Source organism: Mus musculus, chromosome 11 (assembly GCF_000001635.26).
Source record: "Mus musculus strain C57BL/6J chromosome 11, GRCm38.p6 C57BL/6J".
Taxonomy (NCBI): Eukaryota; Metazoa; Chordata; class Mammalia; order Rodentia; family Muridae; genus Mus; species Mus musculus.
In genome coordinates this window covers 69942224-69958441 of record NC_000077.6, presented here as the reverse complement: position 1 = coordinate 69958441, position 16218 = coordinate 69942224, and the positions used below count along the sequence as shown (strand labels likewise).

The 16218-nt window shown below is 49.7% G+C and overlaps 1 protein-coding gene and 1 pseudogene across 5 annotated transcripts; one reads left to right on the top strand and one right to left on the bottom strand.

Annotated features, from left to right (window-relative positions):
• Nucleotides 1–6760: 6760 nt before the first annotated feature.
• On the bottom strand, nt 6761–7721 carry Gm12310 (predicted gene 12310; annotated as a pseudogene).
• Nucleotides 10226–16156, top strand: Slc2a4 (solute carrier family 2 (facilitated glucose transporter), member 4). Of its 5 annotated transcripts, none has more exons than NM_001359114.1 (11): nt 10245–10498; nt 11758–11874; nt 11984–12156; nt 12249–12373; nt 12489–12604; nt 12717–12879; nt 12986–13173; nt 13336–13440; nt 13554–13655; nt 14180–14383; nt 14870–16156. In NM_001359114.1, the coding sequence occupies exons 3-11, from the start codon at nt 12110–12112 to the stop codon at nt 15071–15073; spliced, it is 1254 nt and encodes a 417-aa protein (NP_001346043.1). In that variant the 5' UTR covers nt 10245–10498; nt 11758–11874; nt 11984–12109; the 3' UTR covers nt 15074–16156. The 5 variants fall into 5 exon arrangements, with proteins under 5 accessions (XP_030101585.1, XP_006532718.1, NP_001346043.1 ...); NM_009204.2 differs by having other exon boundaries at nt 10252–10493; XM_006532654.2 differs by lacking the exon at nt 10245–10498 and adding an exon at nt 11012–11287 and having other exon boundaries at nt 14870–15904.
• Nucleotides 16157–16218: the final 62 nt, after the last annotated feature.

Sequence of the window (16218 nt, the reverse complement as noted above, 5' to 3'; positions counted from 1 at the left end):
CCCAGCCTACTGTGAACAGGACCATGCCTAGGCATCAGGTCCTGGGTGTCATAAAAAAGCAAACCGAGAAGCCGGGCAGAGATAGCGCACGCCTTTAATCCCAGCACTCAGGAGGCAGAGGCAGGCGGATTTCTGAGTTCGAGGCCAGCCTGGTCTACAGAGTGAGTTCCAGGACAGCCAGGGCTACACAGAGAAACCCTGTCTTGAAAAACAAAAACAAAAAAAAACAAAAACAAAAACAAAAGAAAACAACAAAAAAGAGAAAACTGTAAGAAAATACCACTTTTCACCTCTTGTGCTTTGGAGGACCTTCTTCTTCTTCTTCTTCTTCTTCTTCTTCTTCTTCTTCTTCTTCTTCTTCTTCTTCTTCTTCTTCTTCTTCTTCTTCTTCTTCTCCTCCTCCTCCTCCTCCTCCTCCTCCTCCTCCTCCTCTTCCTCCTCCTCTTCCTCCTCCTCCTCCTTCTCCTTCTTCTTCTCCTTCTCTTCCTCCTCCTCCTCCTCTTCTTCCTCCTCCTCCTTCTCTTCCTTCTCTCCTTCTTCTTTTCAAGACAAGGTTTCTCTCTGTGTGTAACCCTGATTGTCCTCGAACTCATTCTGTAGAACAGGCTGATCTCAAATTCACAGAAATCAGCTTGCCTCTGCCTCCCAGGTGTTGGGATTACAGGTGTGCACAACCACGCCTGGCTTTTACTGTATTTCTAGAATTAGAATTATGAACAACTTCTCACTCTTTTAATGAACACTTATGAAGTCCATTTTGACTAAAGCCTGTAAAAGTTTGATCCCATGCCTTTGGTAAGGGTGTGGAGAAACTGAAATTCACATATTGCTGATAGGAATGGGGATTGGCCCAGTGCTTCGGACAGGCTGGGAAGGTTCCTAGCATTACACATAATGCCTATCACATAACCCAGGTGTTCTCTGAGGAAATGAAAGCATGTATTTGAACAAATACTTGTTCAGAAATTCTCCTAGGGGACTGGAGAGATGGCTCAGAGGTTAAGAGCCCTGACTGCTCTTCCAGAGGTCCTGAGTTCAATTCCCAGCAACCACATGATGGCTCACAACCATCTGTAGTGATCTGATGCCTTCTTCTGGCACATAGGTCATATGTGGATATATAGGTAATATAGATAAAATAAATAAATAAATCTTTAAAAAATGCTCCTTGCTGGGCAGTGGTGGTGCACACCGTTAATCTCAAAACTTGGGAGGCAGAGGCAGGTGGATTTCTGAGTTTGAGGCCAGCCTGGTCTACAGAGTGAGTTCCAGGACAGCCAGGGCTACACAGAGAAACCCTGTCTCAAAAAAACAAACAAACAAACAATAACAACAGCAACAACAAAAAATGCTCCTAACAACTTTACCTTTAATAAGTCCAACAAGTGACTGGAAGAGCAAACTGTGCTATATTTCTATATTAGAATACTAGTTATGGGCTGGCAAAATGGCTTAGTAAGTACAGATGCAGCCATTAAGCCTCATAACCTGAGTTGAAGCCCCAGTTGCTCAAACTAACCTGAACATGGTGCTCTATGGTAGGCTCATGTGCATATGAAGAAACATGGAAATAAATAAATAAATAAATGTAGTAAAAAAAATACACAGCAATAAGAAGGAATTAAGTCAACCAGGCGCAGTGATAAACGCCTGTGACCTTTCGTCATTTGGGAAGTAGAGCAGGATATCAGAAATTCAAGATTAGACTCAGCAAACAGCAAATTCAAGGCCAGCCTAGACTACATGAGACCATGTCCAAAGCAAGCAAGATAGAAAGAGAGAGAGAGAGATGGTTAGGTAGTGGTGGCACACACCTTTAAATCCCAGCACCCAGAAGGCAGAGGCAGGTGAATCTCTGAGTTCAAGGTCTTCCTGGTCTACAGAGTGAGTTCCAAGACTGCTAGAGCTACACAGAGAAGCCCTGTCTCAAAGAAAAAGAAAGGAAGGAAGGTAGGAAGAAAGAAGGTTGTTCTTGCCAAGTGCCCAGCACCCATATCAGATGGGCTTACATCTGTCTGTAACCCCAGTTTCAGGGGATCCGATGCCCTCTTCTGGTTTCTTCTGGAACTGGGTACACACATGCTGCACTTACATACATGCACACAAAATGTTTATAAACATAAAATATACTTTCATATAAGGATAGAAGGAAACTTCAGGGGTGATAGATGTGTTCATTGCCTTGGTTGTGAGGTGTATAATTATGTCAAAACATCCATCACTTGATGTGATGGATTCGATGCCAATCATATCTTAGTAAATCTACTCTGCAAAACAAATGAGTCTTGCCCTTGGATCCATGTGCTCTGAGCAGTTATCGCTCACCTTCCTTAGGACCCAGGATGCAGCTATTATTATCTCTCTTCTCGTTTTACCAATGAGGTAAATAAAGCACAAAGAGCTGAGGTCACTTTCCAAAGGGCACCAAGTTAGTAAGGAAGGCAGCTGGGCTCAGCTCAGGCAATCACACTCCGGACTGAGACACCACTGGCTGATGCTGAAGGTCAGGACAGTGGTGACAGAGCCATCCTGAGCTGCTGAGAGACTGGGACAGCCTTTCTGGAGACTGGGCAGTACAGTAAGGAATCAAAGAGGCAGAGCACCCTGTGAGTCAGCCACTCTGCCCCTACAGGTAGACATAAATATAGACAGAGTCACAGTCTCCCAAAGAAACTGAGCATAAGCTGGGTGTGGTGGCGCACACCTTTAATTCCAGCACTTGGGAGGCAGAGGCAGGCGGATTTCTGAGTTCGAGGCCAGCCTGGTCTACAAAGTGAGTTCCAGGACAGCCAGGGCTATACAGAGAAACCCTGTCTTGAAAAAGAAAGAAAGAAAGAAAAGAAAGAAAGAAAGAAAGAAACTGAGTGTAAAATAGTCATTGTCACATTGTCACAAGGGACAGAGGAGACCACTAATGGATCATAAGCAGGTACAATAAGATGGTCCTGCCTGCCTTTGTCTCCCAAGCGCTGCACTGTGTTCTGAAGGCAAGGTCTCTCACTATGTCACTATATAGAGTTAGGCTAGCCTTCAGTTGTCTGCGTAGCCCATGAGCTCCTGATCCCACCTCTACCTGCTGGATGTTAGGATTATGGGTATGTGGCCCCATGCCTGGCTTATATGGTTGGTGCTGGGGATGGAATTTAGGGATTCATCCATGCTACAGAGTGACTCTTTCAGCCTGCGTTGACCATATGCTCAACCTGGAGATACACTTTTAAAAGGAGAAGCAGGGCTGGCGAGAAGACTCGGTAGGTAAAGCAATGGCTGCGCAATCTCGACAACTGGATCCCACAGAGGAAAGAAGCAACACCCACGGCTGTCTGCTAACCTTTACACATGTGCCATGGCGCGCACGCGCACACCACCACAACCGCCACCACCAATGTATAAAAATAAAATGATAACAAACCATAGATCAATGAAGACACAAGTCAAGAATTGTGCTATGGCCAGGGATAGTGGTACACATCTTTAAGCCCAGCACTTGGGAGGCAGAGGCAGGCAGATCTCTGAGTTTAAGGCCAGCCTGGCCTATAGAGTGAGTTTCAGGACAGCCAGGGATACACAGAGAAACCCTGTCTCAATAAACAAAAATAAATATAGATAGATAGATAGATAGATAGATAGATAGATAGATAGATAGATAAATTGTGTTACGATGTGTGCGGTGGCTCACATCTGTAATCCCAGTACTCTGGAGGCTGAGACAGGAGAATTGTCTTAAATTGCCCTGAAAGACTCCGAGAGGAGCCCCTCGCTCAGGCCTCAGGACAATAGCAGACACCCAAGAACTCACGACAGACCGAGCTTGTTGCAAACCACATGAGGCTTTATTCGGGGAAAGCCAGAGCTCTGGGGACGACTCATATCCCACGCAGGGGTAGAGGAGTCGTCCTCGAGGGGAAAGAGTTCCCAGTTTTTATAGGCCCTCAGGGGGGAAAGAAGAAGGGGGGAAAGAAGAAGGGGGAGATTAGGGGATTTCCAGATCTAAACAATGTCTATTCTCAAGAAATGGGTATGGGAGGGGTACAAGGAAAGAGTTTAATGAAGGTGCAGCAATGGGCACACACCTGGTCAGAACATTGGCAGACACACAGGTTCAAGGAGTGGCCAGAGCATTGTGCACCTCTATTTTTCTAAATCAGTGAAGCTAGTTCTGCTAACACTGACGTCTATCTTGCCAATTTCAGGGCTTCTGTGTCCTTTTACATTCTGCCAGGATCTTTCAGCCCAAGCTAGCCTGGGCAACAGAGTGATACTGTCTTTTTTTTTTTTTTTTTTTTTGGTTTTTTGAGACAGGGTTTCTCTGTGTAGCCCTGGATATCCTGGAACTCACTTTGTAGACCAGGCTGGCCTCGAACTCAGAAATCAGCCTGCCTCTGCCTCCCAAGTGCTGGGATTAAAGGTGTGTTCCACCACCGCCTGGCTGATACTGTCTTAAAACGTACGTTATTAGTTCAGTATTTTGCACCTGACCCCCACACACAAATCAAACACGAGAGGACCGAGGGGAGGAGGGATCATTTCCAGAGTGGATCTGATGATGTCTCACCTCCCACCAAGAACTGGAGAGGAAGTGAACCTGTATAATGATCGGGAGCTGGAGGCAGGCCAGCATTCCCTGGATTCCTCCTGCAGTCCAGTCTCTTGCCTCCTTACCTAGAAACAGAGGGTTAGAAAATGAATGTCTGCGAGGATTAGCTTCCTGAGATAAGGAGCAGAGATCGGGAAAAGCTACAATAGGCTCCAAGATAAAGCAGCTGAGGACCTCGGTAAAAGATTAACACACACTCACACACACTCACACACACACACACATGTCGGCCCCCTTCCCTTTATTTTCCATTCTTGATTAGTCATCCTCTCCTCCAAATACCCCGCCCTCTTTATACCTTCTGAACCATCTAGGTCTCCAACGCTAAAAAAAAAAAAAAAAAAAAAAGAGGCTGGAGTTTCAGGCTGGCCTTGTGCTGGCTGCATAGCCTAGAGTGACTTTCAGTTCCTTGCTCTGGGATTAGAGACCTGTGCTACCACACCCATGGTTTATAACGCTGAGGATCCAACCCAGAACTTCACGTGTGCGAGGCAAGCAGTCTATATTTGAACTACGTCCCCAGCACCTCTCCACAATCCCACAATCTTTCATATTTGTGTGTGTGTGTGTGTGTGTGTGTGTGTGTGTGTGTGTGTGTTGGAGTGTAAGGGCAAGCACACATGGCCAAAGATCTTTTCTGCTACCTTGTGGGACAAAATGATTTAACCCAGGTTTTCAGGTCTACACACAAGTGCCGCTCTGCCCTCTGAGCTAGCTCATAGTTTGTTTGTTTGTTTATTATAATGTATTCATTTACTTTGTGTGCACATGTCAGGAGACAACCTTATGACAGTCAGTTCTCTTCTTCCAGCATAGGTCCTTGGGACTGAAGTCAGGTTGTCATGTTTGATGGCAAGGATATTCCTTAGAAGCCATTTTGCCAGCCCTCACTTTTTTCCCTCCTTTGATTTTTCAGGACAGGGTTTCTCAGTGTGGCCCCGGTTGTGCTGGAACTCTCTCTGTAGACCAGGCTCACCTCAAATTCAGAGATCATCTGCCTCTGCTCCCAGAGAGCTGGGATTAAAGGCGCTGTGACTCCACCACCTGACTTTGTTTTTTTGACAGAGTCTCACTATGTAGCCCTGTTGGCTTGAAACTGGCTATGTAGAGCAGGCTGGCCTCCTAGAAGTCCACATGCCTCTGTATCCCTAGTGTTAGGATTAAAAGTGAGCACCATCATACCCAGCCTCTGCACTCCTTAAACGATCTGATTCCACTTTCTATGCATTTAAACACCTAGGCTTGGAGAGCTGGAGATAGCTTAGCACTTAATGCTTACTGCTCTTCCAGAGGACCCAGGCTCACTTTCCAATACCTACACATCAAGCAACCCACAACAGCTTGTAACTCCAGTTCTAGGGGATATGATGCCCTCTTCTGGTCTCTGCTGGCACTAGCTTCCCTGCCCCTCACCTCCACTCTCCACCCATACACACTAAAATAAAATAAAAACCACCTAGGATACCTGAGAAACCTCAAAATGAGAGCAGAATAAACCATGGCAGGATGGTACCTAGGGACCTAGGACACCAGCATCCAGCCCTGTAACCATCTGCCACACTACTTTCACCTCTGTCGAGCCTGTCTGCCTCTCTAACCCTCTTTTCTGTTCTTCTCTCCGTGCCATTGCCCTTTGATGGTATCCCAGCATTCCCACATCTCTCTCCCTTCACACTCAGTCCCCCTCCCGCTCATCAATCTCCTCACTTACTTTCTGGTTATAAATTATTATTGCCCCATCTACAATGTCCACCATAAGCAGCGGGCAGACATTCATTCATTAACTCAGCAAATAGCTAGGATACCCTGCTCTAAGTTGGATGCATGAATAAGATGCCCATCTGCCCCTGAGATAGAATTAGAGAGAGAAGAAATGAAAAGGAATGGACTCTAACAGAGAACATTTGCTATTTTCAAGAAAGGCCAAGAAGTCTTCTCCGAGGAGGGAAGTCTTGCTTTTTTTAAATTATATTTTGTTAATTAGCCTTTTTATTGTTCTCTCTCTCTGTCTCTCTCTGTCTCTCTCTCTGTCTCTCTGTCTCTCTCTCTCTAATTGAAGGTCCCTTACTGGTCCTGCTTCCATGAATGGTCAAGGTCAAGGGAAAGGGGAGGGCAGTCAGCTACTGCAGGGAGCATCATTTCCACATTTCATTTACACACAGAACTAAACAGACAAGCATAGAGTCACCAACCAGTGTGGTTAGAGGTTGGCACCATGGGATGGGGAGAAATGAGTTGTAGGGCTGTCATTTAAAAAAACATACAGGCTCTCCCCAAACTGGGTGCCTAGGACAGGACTTGGTCTGCTTCAACCCAAGAGGAATCAGAGGATCAAAAGCAGCTTGGGAAGGCCAGACCCCTCAGGGATGGAGGGAGGAGGAAGTACAGGGGGTGGGATGGAGGGACATTTGGCAAGTGGGGTGAAGGGATTGTTCTCCCCTGCTGGGATCCCCCCACCCCCACCCCTCTGATCTGGCAGGAAAGGGGTAGCCTGCAACACCCAAGAGCAGGTCCAGGGCTGTTAGATGCTCCAGGCAGGGGCTGGAGGAGCCTCTCAAAGGCTTGCCCTCCAGGAAGATGACCACAGCGCCACCTAGTTTCTCTACCAGGGTTCAGGGGGCCTTGATGTCCTCGTAGCAGTTAGCTTGTAATTCATGTTTTATTCCTGTCAGCTTCTTGATGGCATCCTTGAAGCTGGCACAGATTATTTTGCTTTTAAGGGATGCACTCTGAGGGGCCCAGAAGATAACAGCAGGTTGGTCCTCTGTCTTGCTCTCCTTGGTTGCATCCTAGAGAGTGTAGTGACGGTCAGTCCTTGTCTGGCAGCATCCTGACAGAAGTGGTGTAGGAGGACTCACCCACAGTCTGCCCTACATCTGCTTCCAAGACTTGCCCTCCTCCAGGATGATGTCCTTCCTTTCCTCACTCAGGCAGAAGAGCACCACCCTCTTGCATTGCTTCATTTCTTCTGGCCTTGAGGATTTGTGAATTTTCATGTCACTGAATACCTTGATGACACCATCAGAGACGGTCACACCAGAGGCCATGTTTCCAGAAGCAAAAGGGAAACAGAGAGCTACAGGAGAACTAAGCCTCTACAACTGCTGCCAGGATCTGATTGAACCTTTAAAATTATTTTTATTTTCTTTAGATTTATTTATTTTATTTTATTTGGGTGTTTTACTTGCATGCATATTTGTGTGCCACATGTATACTCAAGGGGGTCAGAAGAGAATGTCAGATCACCTGAAACTGGAGTTGCAGTTGGTTGTGAGTCACCATGTAGATGCTGGGAGTTTAACCTGGGTCCTCTGCAACAGGCTTCCTTAACCACTGCGCCACCTCTCCATCCCCGAGAGCCTTGCTTTGGAGGATGAATAGGCATTCTCTGGTATTCCAGACTGCAGGGACAGGTAAATGCACCAAGTGTAATCCCAGGCCTCATGAGGCTAAGGCCAAAGTATCACAAATTCAAGGTCAGACTAGCTGACATATAAGTTCTAGGCCAGTAGGAAGAGGGAAAGAGGGGCAGGAAGGATAAAAAAGGGAGGAGAGGAAGGAAGAAGAGGATGAAGAGGAAGAAGAGGATGGGTAGAGGCAAGAAAGGAGACAGTTAAGGGGAAGATCTGGGTAGGAGAATCCAAACTTGATCACAGGACAAGAAAAAGACAGTGACTCTAGGCAGGAATTAACCTCAGATCTACAGTCCCAACACTCTGGGTAGAACAGCAACTTCGAGGCCAGTGTGTAATATATAGTGAGTTCCACGTCAGTTTCAGGTACTGCAAGACTGTCTCAAAAACAAAACAAAAGGGATGTGCTTTGAAAATTGTAATCTACCCTCCTGTTTTTGTTGTGTTCGGCTTAGGTGTTTTGTTTTGTTTTGAAACCTTGGCTGTTCTGGAACTCACTCTGTAAACCAGGCTGGCCTTGGGGTTAGAGATGTGCCCCACCACCCCTGGACATTCTTCTCTCTTTTTATTTTTAATTATTTTTTTAAAGATTTATTTATTTATTATATGTAAGTACACTGTAGCTGTCTTCAGACACTCCAGAAGAGGGAGTCAGATCTCGTTACGGATGGTTGTGAACCACCATGTGGTTGCTGGGATTTGAACTCTGGACCTTTGGAAGAGCAGTCAGATGCTCTTACCCACTGAGCCATCTCACCAGCCCCTAATTATTATTTTTTATGTGAATGGGCATTTTGCCTGCATATATGTCTGTGTACCACATGTGTACCTGGGGCCAGTGGAAGCCAGAAAAGGGTGTTGGAGCCCCTGGAACTGAAGTTACAGATGGTTGTAGCTTCCACATGTGTGCTGGGAATCAAACCTGATTCTGGAAGAGCAGTCAATGCTTTTATCTGCTGAGCCATCTTTCTTGCCCCTCCACCCTCCTCTTCAGGGAAGAGGAGAAGCAAGAAAAGCAGTCATGACAGGATAGTCCAGAATAAAGTGGTAGTGGTACGGATGAAGAAAACCAATGTGCAAGAGAAGTCAAAACACCAACATTGAGAAGACACCATGAAAGTGACTGGTTAGCTCCTTGGGAAAAGGAACTTGAAGGAGGTCCATACTTGTACGTGTTCGTCATATAAACGGTACCATTCTGGCGGCAGCTAGACTCAGGTCTGGCGTTCCATAGAGGGCTGGGTTGTAGGTTATTGAGCTCTCAGGGGAAGGGTTAATAGAAGAGAGCCACCCCAGAAGTTAGCTACCCTGGTGCAATCCACTAAGGTTCCTCGCTCTCCCTCTAGGTGGCGCCAGAAGCCTTGCACTTCTCTTGGGCCTTTTTCTGAATTGAGCTCTCTCTCCACATTCTTCGCCAGCTCTCTCCCTGGACGTGCTTAGGTCGTGCCCTCTCAGCTGTAGACCCAAAACAGTAGCTGACTCTGGAAAGCTTGTCGCCCACGCGGCCAGCACATGCCTGGAGGCTCAGGGACTTCAGGGAGGGTGGTGTGACTGGCGTGAGCACCTGTCCCTTGGGTCCCCTCCAAGAACCAGTGTAGAGACTATGTGGAGGGGATGGGCCAGTAGGCAGCGCGCCGCCCAGAGATGCGTGGAAAGAAAGGACGATCAGGCATGGTCTCCAGATACACTAGGAACGGAAGTTATTGGTCCCTTGGATCATCTCCTCGTGGGAAGCGTGTCGCGGACCCTTTAAGGCTCCATCTCCTTTGCCCTCCCCCGCCTGGGACAGGCTGGGACACCCGGGACCTGACATTTGGCGGAGCCTAACGTGGGAACTAAAAATAGCCACTCCGGGTTACTTCGGGGCATACACACATACACACACACACACACACACACACACGCGGGCTCTATGTCATCCTGCTGGAGTTACCCCGTACCCTGGCAAGTACATGTAGCCCATACCCTCCTCTTCGACCTTTCAGGGGGACCAGCTGCACTCAATTCTTTCAGAAATTTCGCAGTCCAAGATTTTGGATGGCGGGAAGAGCCTTTTGTTCCAAGGACCCTACTTTGAAAACTCAGAAGCAGGCGGGAACCTTAGGGGCGTGTCTCCCCAGCCAGCACTAGGGCTAGGGGTGGGGGCGTGGCCTTTTGGGGTGTGCGGGCTCCTGGCCAATGGGTGTTGTGAAGGGCGTGTCCTATGGCGGGGCGGGAGTGGGGAGGTGGCTTCAGCTCTCCGCATCTTTCCCCCTCAAGCGGGTCTCACTAGATCCCGGAGAGCCTTGGTGCTCTCCGGTTCCGTGGGTTGTGGCAGTGAGTCCCACCAGACCCGCCCTTTGCACACGGCTTCCGAACGCCGGGGTCTCGTGCCGGCCAGGCCCGGACCCTATACCCTATTCATTTTTTTCTTATTGCAGCGCCTGAGTCTTTTCTTCTTTTAAAACAAGATGCCGTCGGGTTTCCAGCAGATCGGCTCTGACGTAAGGTTCAGCATACCGGGGCGAATTGGGAAATCTGGTCCAGTTTTTCTTGGGCTGAGTTTGGGGTTGGGGTCAGCTAGGAGGCGGTTCTTGCGCAGGCGCAGGGGTTGGAGATGGGGGGCTGGCTATTTATATTCAGCCTAGACAACCCGTGACTGTCAAATTCCAATCCCGCCAAGAGACAGAGTGGGTCCGAGAGACTCTTTACGCGCCCAGGCTGAGAGACTGGATTCTCGGGAATCCAGAACTTGTCTCCTAGCCTACTGTGCACTGCATGGGGTGACACTCTGCCCACGACTCTATTTGGAATGGTAGATCCAGAGTCTCGCCTTCCCTTCCCGGAGCTGTTCAGATTTACGGTGTTTCTAGGACCCGAGCACTTCGGGGGCCCCACCCCCACTGCTGGCTGTCTTCCAGGAGGCTGAACTTTCTCTCGGCCTTGCGGTGGGTGGAGGGGCAGAGGGGAGTGTCAGCCCCCCCCCCCAGCTCAGGTTTCCTCTTGGAGACAGACTGTGCCGCCAGCAGTAGCCACCACTGCCACCGCCCCTCACACCACTCACTACCATCCCTCCTCTTCCCCTGGGCATGGCTCTCTCTCCCTGCTAAAATCCCCCCTCACATCCCCGAGTACTTGGTCCCAGTTTAGGAGCTGAGGGTTGGCTAGGCCTAGACCTAAAAGGCTACCCCAAAGCAATGACCCAGACGCCCTTTCTGGACTAGCCATTCTTGGGCCTGTTTACGGCCTACTGGAGCAAGCTGAGAGAACTTCCAGAAGGAAGAGACAAGGGCTAGAGGTGATGTTAAAACATTATTTATATTAGTTTATAAAACAGGCACTGTCTGGGATACTGTTATAGTTGATTTTGATTTTTCAAGTGTTTTCACAGACTGACAGGTAGCCGAGGGAGGCAATATCACCTGACAGAAGAGGAAATCCAGGTTCAGTTTAGAGTGGGGAAGTGACTTACCCAAGGTCACACAAGTCTTGAGTCTGTCTCAAGGTCACAGGGGAATTTTGAGGTCCAGATCCTCAAACTTTTGCCTGTGGTGTGGACACAGAGATCGGTTTTTTCCTACATGCCCAGGTTCCTGTGGCGTTCTGTTTACAGTGAGATCTTTGTACAATTCCTAATATGGCCCACTTTCTCTCATCCAGTATGTTGGATGGAGCCCAGAATCTTCATGCTGCAGCTAGGCCTGGGCCCCTGAAGGAAGTCAAACATGACTCTACATGACATACCTTCCTTTGTTTCTGTCTGTCCAGGATGGGGAACCCCCTCGGCAGCGAGTGACTGGAACACTGGTCCTAGCTGTATTCTCAGCTGTGCTTGGCTCCCTTCAGTTTGGCTATAACATTGGGGTTATCAATGCCCCACAGAAGGTGAGTGACCTACCAGCTGTTGGGGTGTGGTGGGCGGGGTATATCAGGCAGTGGAAAGAGAAAGGTCTCTAGAGTTACTCCCATATTCCCCCCCCTCCCTCGCAACCAGGTGATTGAACAGAGCTACAATGCAACGTGGCTGGGTAGGCAAGGTCCTGGGGGACCGGATTCCATCCCACAAGGCACCCTCACTACGCTCTGGGCTCTCTCCGTGGCCATCTTCTCTGTGGGTGGCATGATCTCTTCCTTTCTCATTGGCATCATTTCTCAATGGTTGGGAAGGTATGGAGCTGGAGGGCAGAGGAGGGGAGGAGTAGGACGGAGGGCCACAGCATGGGTGTCGTGACCAGCCCTCCTCTCTGTGTGCCTGCCAGGAAAAGGGCTATGCTGGCCAACAATGTCTTGGCCGTGTTGGGGGGCGCCCTCATGGGCCTAGCCAATGCCGCGGCCTCCTATGAGATACTCATTCTTGGACGGTTCCTCATTGGCGCCTACTCAGGTACCCACAGGTGCTATGGCTCTACTCTGTGCCTCTGCTCTCCTTAATGTATGTGTATGAGCTTCTATATGGAATATGCAGCTATCCTCGGCTCTCTCTTCTTCCTTCTGCCCAGGGCTAACATCAGGGCTGGTGCCCATGTATGTGGGAGAAATCGCCCCCACTCATCTTCGGGGTGCCTTGGGAACACTCAACCAACTGGCCATCGTCATTGGCATTCTGGTTGCCCAGGTAAAAAGACCTGGCTTTGTGGGGAGCTGGAGTAGGAGTTGGAGAGGACGCCTGCATTTGGGCTGGAAGGAAGAGCAAAGTCACTTTTCCTCTTTCCTGTCTTTTCCTACAGGTGCTGGGCTTGGAGTCTATGCTGGGCACAGCTACCCTGTGGCCACTGCTTCTGGCTCTCACAGTACTCCCTGCTCTCCTGCAGCTGATTCTGCTGCCCTTCTGTCCTGAGAGCCCCAGATACCTCTACATCATCCGGAACCTGGAGGGGCCTGCCCGAAAGAGTGAGCCCTCACCTTGTATCTAGCCCAGGCTCATACCTCCACCCCATCTTGCTAGTAACCGGGCCTCCTCTCGGGTTCCCTAAAGCCTGACATTCCCCTCCCCCAGGTCTAAAGCGCCTGACCGGCTGGGCTGATGTGTCTGACGCACTAGCTGAGCTGAAGGATGAGAAACGGAAGTTGGAGAGAGAGCGTCCAATGTCCTTGCTCCAGCTCCTGGGCAGCCGCACCCACCGGCAGCCTCTGATCATCGCAGTGGTGCTGCAGCTGAGCCAACAGCTCTCAGGCATCAATGCTGTACGTAGAGAGGCCCAGGCAGAGCATGGGTCAGGTACCAGTTTGGGAAAAGGGAGCAAGTCACCGCCTCCATTAGCATTCAGGCTCAGTCTGGTTTGGTGTGGTTAGAATAAAGGAGCAGACATCCCTAGCTCTGCCTCTCCTGTCCCCCCTCACTTCTAGGTTTTCTACTATTCAACCAGCATCTTCGAGTCGGCTGGGGTGGGACAGCCAGCCTACGCCACCATAGGAGCTGGTGTGGTCAATACGGTCTTCACGTTGGTCTCGGTAACTGCTTGCCTGTGGAATGGCCACACCACTGGTGTCATAGCCCTGGGTGCCCTGGGGTTACTCTTTGTCACCAACTGACCGCTGCACACACAACCCCCTCTCCCCCACAGGTGCTCTTAGTAGAACGAGCTGGACGACGGACACTCCATCTGTTGGGCCTGGCCGGCATGTGTGGCTGTGCCATCTTGATGACCGTGGCTCTGCTGCTGCTGGTGAGGCCTCAGGACTTTGAGAATACAGCAATCTTACCCATGGGGATAACCCCAAGAGGCTCTGTGGCTGGCTGTGCCAGGACCGTGGGTGGGTGCTGTAGTCTACGGTCTATGTTTCTGAGGTACCCTGGCCACGCTGGGGCCTAGCATAATGTAATAGTTCCTATGAAACCTCAGGAGCAATGATTCCCAAAAGCACAACTTCGGAGCCAAGGGAGCAAGAAACCAGAACATTCTACCTTGAAACTTCCAGAGGTAGCCAACAAAATGACAGCAGCTCTCAGAAACGCTCTGGGGCAGTGCAGCACTTGGTAGGCTGAGGTGGAGGCCTTGAAAGTTCAAGGCCAAACTGGGCAACATGTGACACTGTCTAAAAGGGCAGTGGACGGGGGATGCTTTAGGCCTGCTTTAGCCTAGAATGGTAGCTTCTACCCGATTAAGCCCTGGAAGATTTCAGTTCTCTGGGCCAAAGGCAAGGGGAAAGGCCAGAACCAAATTTTCTGCTATTCCTTCCTGGTCTCTAGGAACGGGTTCCAGCCATGAGCTATGTCTCCATCGTGGCCATATTTGGCTTTGTGGCCTTCTTTGAGATTGGCCCTGGCCCCATTCCCTGGTTCATTGTGGCAGAGCTCTTCAGCCAGGGCCCCCGCCCAGCCGCCATGGCTGTCGCTGGTTTCTCCAACTGGACCTGTAACTTCATTGTCGGCATGGGTTTCCAGTATGTTGCGGTAGGTTCCCTACCCTTTGCCCAGTTTCCCACATCCGTGGCCAGAGGGAAGGCAAATCCTCCCGGCCCCCCCCCCCCAGTTCCCTCACTGTCTGGTCAGGGACTCCCAGCCATGTAGGTGGTCTCTGGAAGATAGGTCTGGTGGAACTACTTCACCACAATCAAGGGGGAGGCAGGCGGAAATAGATGGGTGGAAATAGGTGGAAATCCAGCAGCTTAGATTTAGAAGTCTTCTAAAAAATAAACCAGTGGTATAATTTAAACTTTCTATTAATGCTATAAGTGGTTTAGAAATCTACTCCAATTGTACACTTAGGAGAGCAAAGGGTAAAAAAGCTAAATGAGATTTTCAGTGAAAGCTTTCATTTCTGGTCATTGCCACTGCCTCTTAAGGGAGCAAACCTGCTCCTCACATAGCCCCAGTTTCCTTAGTCTTTGGTTCCTGGCTTCCCATCTCTGTCAACATTTCTTTCTCCAACTGTCCCAGGATGCTATGGGTCCTTACGTCTTCCTTCTATTTGCCGTCCTCCTGCTTGGCTTCTTCATCTTCACCTTCCTAAAAGTGCCTGAAACCAGAGGCCGGACGTTTGACCAGATCTCAGCTGCCTTCCGACGGACACCTTCCCTTTTAGAGCAGGAGGTGAAACCCAGTACAGAACTTGAATACTTAGGGCCAGATGAGAATGACTGAGGGGCAAAACAGGGTGGGAGAGCCACCCTCTCCACCCAGACTCCCTCCTTTCCTCTACAGCACTTTAGCCCTCTCTTCCCTGTTACCTCCAGGTTGAAGGAACAGCAGCCTGGGGAACTGGGAAGCTGAAGGGAGGGGTGGTCCATGTACCCCTCATTCCCCCTGTGTGATTCTTTTGGATTATTTATGTGTGTGGCTAGGCTGTGGCCACCTAGATGGGCTTTCTCCGTCCTGCCTTCCTCCTGCCCCTACCCAGACTCAGCTCTAGACTACTTTCCTCCCCTTTCGAGAAGGGGTCTGCAGGAGGGTGGGGTGGCCCTGAATTCATCAGGATAAACAGCAGGGGTGGGTGTGTGAGCGAGTGCTTTCCTCCCACAAACTGGCACTTCCACTGAACTCTTGCCACACAGGCTCTGGGTGAAGGGGGTTGTCTTGACCCCTCCAGGGCAAAGGATACACCCTCCCAAAATCTAGCCCTGCCTCCCCACAGGCTCCACCCTCCCGGGCAAAGGAACACAATAGTACATACCTGACAGGGCAAGGACGGTTAGAGCGCATCAGTCTCCATTTGGGGCCCTAGGTTGTTCCCAGGGCTGCAAAGCGTAGGTACCAACACTTTCTTGTTCCCCTCCAGGAAGGGTGCTAAACCCGAAAGCTTCTGACCAACTAAGGGCGGGAGGGGATTTGAAAGGCTGCCTATAAACACTGGTTGGGAGGGAGCCTTTGGTATTTTTGTATGTTTTGAAGAACGGATAGGGAGCAGAAACCCAAGGGCTGCTGTATTAAATGTGTATATAGAGATTCGTCCATAAAGTCACTGTTTGAAGATGAGTGTCCTGTGCTGGAGGAACTGGAGGGTGTGCAAAAAGAAAATGCCTCACTCACCCTTTGCACTTCATCCTTCCTGGGCTCAGGGCACCGAGGCCTCTAGATTCTGTCACCTTTTTTTTAGGGGGGGGCGGGTTTCGAGACAGGGTTTCTCTGTCCTGGAACTCACTTTGTAGACCAGGCTGGCCTTGAACTCAAGAAATCCGCCTGCCTCTGCCTCCCGATTGCTGGGATTAAAGGTGTGCGTGTGCCACCATGCCCAGCTGTCACTTATTTACATCCACTTTCATTGCCCTCCTCCAAAAACTAGGGTTTCA

What these genes read in the sequence shown, in the direction of transcription:
- Slc2a4 (NM_009204.2), top strand. Translation starts at nt 10,461, where the DNA reads ATGCCGTCGGGTTTCCAGCAGATCGGCTCTGAC. An exon ending in TCCAGCAGATCGGCTCTGAC is followed by an intron (nt 10,494 to 11,757) that starts GTAAGGTTCAGC and finishes CTGTCTGTCCAG; the next exon opens with GATGGGGAACCCCCTCGGCA. An exon ending in ATTTCTCAATGGTTGGGAAG is followed by an intron (nt 12,157 to 12,248) that starts GTATGGAGCTGG and finishes TGTGCCTGCCAG; the next exon opens with GAAAAGGGCTATGCTGGCCA.